The sequence below is a fragment of the Hyalella azteca genome, unplaced genomic scaffold (assembly GCF_000764305.2).
Source record: "Hyalella azteca isolate HAZT.00-mixed unplaced genomic scaffold, Hazt_2.0.2 contig17985, whole genome shotgun sequence".
Classification (NCBI taxonomy): domain Eukaryota; kingdom Metazoa; phylum Arthropoda; class Malacostraca; order Amphipoda; family Hyalellidae; genus Hyalella; species Hyalella azteca.
This window is the reverse complement of record NW_025947744.1, coordinates 19,584-26,131: the sequence shown is the minus strand read 5'-3', so window position 1 is coordinate 26,131 and position 6,548 is coordinate 19,584. Positions and strand designations below refer to the sequence as shown.

The 6,548-nt window shown below is 44.5% G+C and overlaps 1 protein-coding gene across 1 annotated transcript; it reads left to right on the top strand.

Moving 5' to 3' along the window:
• Positions 1 to 481: 481 nt before the first annotated feature.
• Positions 482 to 6,185, top strand: LOC108673334 (the record flags this gene model as incomplete). The annotated part of the gene is made up of 4 exons (XM_018161139.2): positions 482 to 562; positions 1,552 to 1,709; positions 4,010 to 4,078; positions 4,491 to 6,185. Coding segments are annotated over 4 exons (1,690 nt in total), but the record flags the coding sequence as incomplete, so codon positions are not given.
• Between the last annotated feature and the right edge of the window lie 363 nt (positions 6,186 to 6,548).

Genomic DNA, 6,548 nt, shown 5'->3' with positions numbered 1-6,548 from the left:
CCACACAGTGTTTCAACACCCACAGTTTGATCGCTAAAAAGTTTAAAGTTCAACTGTCTTTCCATCCAAGTAGAATCACTTTTGATACGTACTACAATTCCTGAGCAAAAATCCACGGGTTTAAAAACCAGTATTAAACTATTATTTTCACATCGGAGATGCTAACTCTATGGGTTTTACAGCAAGAATTTGACTATAAATTTAGCCAAAACACATTAATTAATATACCTTGAGTTGTACAACCAGCATTAAAGTATAGTTTAATTCACACGTAGTAAGACTCCCCCTGATTGTGCCGACAGTAGTTTAAAATTTCAAGTTCTTAATTCCCAAAACAAATGTTTTATATAGTGTTTTGTGAATATATATATATAGTGTGATGAATATATATAGCGTAGTGAACATATATAGAGTATAGAGTATTGAATATATACAGTGTATTGTGAATATATATAGTGCAGTGCAGTTATTGCTTTCACAGCTGCCGCTATCAGGAGTATTGCTGCTCCCAAGGCTGCTGCTCGCCTTCTGCTGTCACCTTCTACCAGCTCTGGTACTTCTGGTGCGTACCTTACTTTACCTTATGACCTTATGATGAGTTCAGGACTTCCTAGTCCCCGGTCACGCTGATGCGCCGCCTTCGTCGTCCTCCGTCTCCGAGTCGTCGCTAAGCAGGTCACCCCGCCCTCGGGTCCCGGATGTAACGTTGGACGTGTTCCGTCTATATTTGCCCTCCTATGTGCCAGCTGATGCAAGATGCTGTTGCTTGTCACTTGTTAGGGGTAGTTTCCCATTACTGGACAATCTGGAACCAATTTTCCAGTCGTCTCTTGAATGTTGCAAGGGTAAACTCCCCTCCTCTCAGCGCTTTTGCCAGGACATTAAAGAGCCTCGGTCCTACAACGGACAGAGATCCCTCACAAAGAGTCTGTACTCTGACCGCGGCTCGTCGCTGCACTGCCTCCAGTTTCCGTACCGCACCGGCCTTGATCGGCGACCAAAGCTGGCAGCAATACTCAAGATTGGGGAGCACGAGGGCTCTGAAGAGCGTAATCATTGGTGCTGCTTCTCTTGTTCGAAATGTCCTCCATATCCACCTCATCTGTTGCCGGCTGCGCGCGACTATTTCCTCGATATGGGCATCGAACGTGGCTTCAGTACTCATCAACACTAGTGCTACACTAGTGCCCCTGCTAGTGGTACTTGTGGTGAGTGCCTCGGCTAGTGGTACTTGTGGTGACTACCTCTGCTAGTGGTACTTGTGGTGAGTACCCCTGCTAGTGGTTATTGTGGTGAGTACCCCGACCAGTGGTACTTGTGGTCAGCACTTCTACTGATGGTACTTGGTAAAAAAACTCGGTTGGAACAACCTAAGAAGTTTCCGTGTCGAGGTTCCCTGAAGAGATGGGCGACGAGTGAGAAAATGACTGGGCTAAGTGTTCGTAAGAACAATGCTTCCTGGTCGTATAACAGAGGAAAACTATAGTTCATGATTCAAATTGTATTCTTTGACCTACGATCGCAAATAAGGTTCCACACTCCCCCACTCAGGCTGGTGCTACTGCTGGTGGGGATCGTATGCAGCGGCTACGGTTGGTATTTCAAGCACCGCTACGCGGGGGGCCTCAGCAACCTCAACCCTCATCCACCCCTCCGCCGCCGCCCTCCTCTGCGCCACCGCATCTACCCCCGCTACCTCCACGACACTGGTACGTGGTATTAGCATAATATTGGTACCTAGCATCAGGACGGTAGTGGTATGTGGCACCAACATTGTTGTGGTTAAATGGTAGAAGCGTAGAACTAGTACGTAGTACCAGGATGGTCCATGGCATCCCTGCTAGATATTGAGGATGTAGCTGTCCCAGGCCACGCTGGAGTGCCGCCTTAGTATTCCTCCGCATATAGCCCCGGCAGCCAGGTCGTCTATAAGCACTTCTAGCACATGTAACTAGTTCCGAGGCAGTGGAGTATAACTACTGCACTTCTAGTACATATGTAACTAGCTCCAGGGCAGAGGAGTATAACTAGTGCACTTCAAGTACATGTAACTAGCTCCGGGGCAGTGGAGTATTAACTACTGCACTTCAAGTACATGTAACTAGCTCCGGGCAGTGGAGTATAACTACTGCACTTCTAGTACATGTAACAAGCTCCGGGGCAGTGGAGTATAACTACTGCACTTCTAGTACATGTAACTAGTTTAGGCCGGCGTGCTGATGGTGTACGATATCTACCAGCAGAAGATAGCATGGGTCTCTTATACACATCTAGATGTGTATAAGAGACAGCTTCCTCACCTACAAACTGGAAACAACAACAACAACAACGTTTTATGAACCATTGATTCCATGTAAGCTGTAATCTTACGAATTTAAATAGGTAATTTAATTAAAATACGAACTGCGCTCAGTTACAACTTTATCCTCCCTTTTTCTATCTTAGACTCACATGTATGATTTAAGTGCCCATTAACTAATGTAAAATAATTACTTGCATCCTCAACGTTGATTAATAAATACTAAAGCAAACCAAACCCATCGTTTCCAATCATCTACCTACTGGTCGTAGGCGCATCAAGTGCATTATAAATTGATTTCACGTCCATCGTTCTGTGCATTATCTAGTGTCTAAAACGTGTTAATTGTGTCATTGAGAAAGCCAGATACTGCAAGTCGTCTGGAGCCATCATCGTTACTGACTCCGAAGTTATAAAGCGAGTGTCCGAGTGGTTAACACACATCATGCAGAGGTGGGCAGTAGCGCGCTACATGTAGCGGCCGCTACATTTTCAGTAGCGGTAGCGGCGCTACATTTAAGGCAATGTAGCGGTAGCGGTTGCCAGCAACTGCAGGACTCACAGTTACTGCCAGCAACTGCAGGCCTTACAGTCAGTGCCAGCAACTGCAGGACTCGCAGTCACTGCCAGCCACTGCAGGACTCACAGTCACTGCCAGCAACTGCAGGACTCACAGTCACTGCCAGCCACTGCAGGACTCACAGTTACTGCCAGCAACTGCAGGACTCACTGTTACTGCCAGCAACTGCAGGACTCACAGTCACTGCCAGCAACTGCAGGACTCACAGTCACTGCCAGCAACTGCAGGACTCACAGTCACTGCCAGCAACTGCAGGACTCACAGTCACTGCCAGCAACTGCAGGACTCGCAGTCACTGCCAGCAACTGCAGTACTCACAGTCTGTCTCTTATACACATCTAGATGTGTATAAGAGACAGNNNCTGTACCGTATACTCCTTTCATTTCCCCATCACAATCTGTACCGTATGCTCCATACATTTACACATCACAATCTGTACCGTATGCTCCTTTCATTTCCCCATCACAATCTGTACCGTATGCTCCATACATTTACACATCACAATCTGTACCGTATACTCCTTTCATTTTCCCATCACAATCTGTACCGTATGCTCCTTACATTTACCTATTACAATCTGTACCGTATTCGTACTTGAGTAAACCTCAATGAATCATGATGAACCCTGATAAATCCTGATGAACTCCGCTGGTCCCTAATAAATCTCACTGAATGCAATTAATTAATGCTGAAACTTTTGTATTCAAATATGTATTTTATAACTCAATTAAAAGATGTGTGAGGACTGAGGGTTTAAATCAAAAGAACAAGTTCATGCATTACCTGATTGAAGAGAAGGATTGTCTGATTGTGGGTAGTTTAGGGCTTACAGTTGCATATTGGCAATCAAATCCATAGCATTAATAATATTAATAATAATGGAAATTACCCTTTTTATTCGAGTATTACCTCCACATGAATATGTTAGTATATTAACTTCATCGTGTAAATTTGAGAATGATTGAAAAAGTATTTTCATTGTTGCGTAAGATTTTATATTAGATTATTTTACGAAACTGTAAATATCATCGTTACATATCATCACGGGTATAAGAAATTTCGCGATAGCTAAATAATTCTGAGGATTTAAATTACGCGGATGATGTTTGATGATTGCTTCATCCGACAGCCCCACCTTCCTATGGCGAGGTGATGCGCAGGCAGCAGGACTACCCGCAGGCCAGACCAGCCTTCAGGGGTGCGTGCTCTGTCTGCACTGTCTGCACTATATTCATGGCCTGCGGCACCTAAACAAACTGCTCAACCTGCAGGACGTTCACTAAAGTGGATCTTTAACCACAGTGAAATACCAGCACTACCTTCAATGTCTGCGAACTGCACTGCCTGTGCCTACTGCCTGGCACGCATTTCTGCGCTACAAAGTTAATAATGTTTCAGTCACCCTCTCTGACAGCACTGCATGCACTTTCAATAACTCTATCGTGGTAAAAGAGTACACAACTTTACTACCTCACCTCCAAGTTAATGTTACTCACCGCCATCAATTGATTCTAAGATAAATAATTTGATAAAGAATTTTATTGCCAATCGTTCTGTTAATTTTGCTCAACCTAAGCACGTTAATTAAATAATCGCGTCCCTGTCCCCAGGGGGCGCCGGGCAGCGAGACCCGGGATGGATCAACTCCCCTCCTCCCCCCTACGAAACGATCCACGACCTCCGACGACAGGAATCGAAACTGGAGCAAGAAATTAAGCAGGAAGATCAGAGGCATCAACAAGGGCCTCACCAGGTAGACGAGGTTCTTCGCAGGGGTGCCTCAGCGAGGGAGAGACCCAAGTTGAGCGCTCGCCAGAGGATAAAACTTCTGCTGGGGAAGGGCAACTACAGGGGTCAAAAAATGGCCCGGAATGAGCCCAGCCATAACGGATCCAATCAAAATGGCTACTTTCCTGGTCCCAATGAAGATCAAAACTTTGAGGACCACGGAAGTCACAATATAAACTTCATTGACCACGACGAAAGCACTAATGGTAGCGGCCCCTTGGGACAAGCTGCTTTCACCATCACCGGCAACCCTCCAATTCACCCCTTGGCCTGGTCGTACAACTCCCCTAACACATACTTAATCCAACCTTACATGCAAGCCATACCTTCTCTGGACCTTCTCCCTCCGTACCGACCTCCTCCTGAGTACCAGTACTGTGCACCTTACCGTTACGGAGCTGAACCGAACATCGAGGAGTGGTCAGCGCATGAAAACATCCCGCTATACCGGCCACTCACCGCCATGGGAACCAGAAACACTTCTGATCCTGCTAGCTCCACAGCAGGAGCGAATGCCTCTTCGGCAAGTGCTAGTGGCACTTTAATGGATGTGGAAGATAACGAGCTTGCTAGTCAAGCCTCTGTTTCCAGCGCTGAAATAAAAAAAGTTTTCGAAGACATTAGATCTCCGTTAACACCAATAACAGAGCCAGATCTTGTCCCACAGATATTAGATGTTGATCAAAGAAATATTGAAGATGATGAAGTAGATAGCATTTCTAAAACTATCCTGACAACAAACGAAAAAGGCCATGAATCACATTATGATTCTGATGCAGTTCATGAAACACGCGTGTCGACAGCCCCTCGTCTTTCTCTCACTCCAGAGGCACCCATATTATCAGGACATTCATCGAATTTATCTACTCCAAATCGCAAATTGTCATCCCGGCCAGTTTCTTCAACAGCGCTGCCAACGCCAGGCATCGCTTCTCCCACTGTAATTTTACCAGGTGCCTACGATACTTCCTCTTCAGAGCCATCTACTTCGGAGCTATCTACGTCTGAGCCCTTCCACGTTTCTTCGAGAAGTCCAAGTTCCACTTTTTATTTCAAACAACTTCCTTCACTTGCTTCCACGGCCAATGTTACTGGGAGTCAAAATTTTGCTGAAGTTAATTCACCCGCTGTTGATGAACCCTCCTCCGCCATGACGGGTTGTCCGCATCCGACGATCACCGAAGACTCCCAAAACAATGGCTGATGTAAACAAGGCGGAACACCCGTAAACCGATGAAACCATCGAATCATTTAATTACTTCATTCGTCTTTATTATAAATTTTATAGAGGGTGGACACTAAACTTGTTACGATCTTCACAAAGAGACAAGATATGTCGCACCGTCCATCTTTAGAAGACGTCGTACTTATGTTTCAGATCATAACTTGACTGATTATTATTGAGAAGATCTTTTCAATCTACAAATGATCTCACATTTATTTAGGGCTATTGAAATTGCACTCAAGTAGTTTATAAAATAATAGCTTGGACGATCACGTCAAAAAATAAACATAACTCTATTACATGAACCATTATTTTTTAAAATTAATTTATAATAGGGCATACGATTGCATTAGCAGCATGTGTCAGATCGTGCTCGGAGACCACGTTTGTGATGTTCTGATTCATTGCCATAACACTAAATTGCGCGTAACATTCAATATGAAAAATTAAAGCAACGTGAAGCAAATGAATAGTTTCCTTTAATTGGCAAAACTTTTCCAAAGTTCTAAGCTTTCGACTGCAGTCAAACGAAGTTATGTAATGCCGCTTGAGGCCATGTCGTAAATGATAGATCAAAACGCATTATTCTATTGGACGTCACACAAAGTAGAAGTGCAAAACATTGTATTACAAAAAATATTAAACATTGTATTAC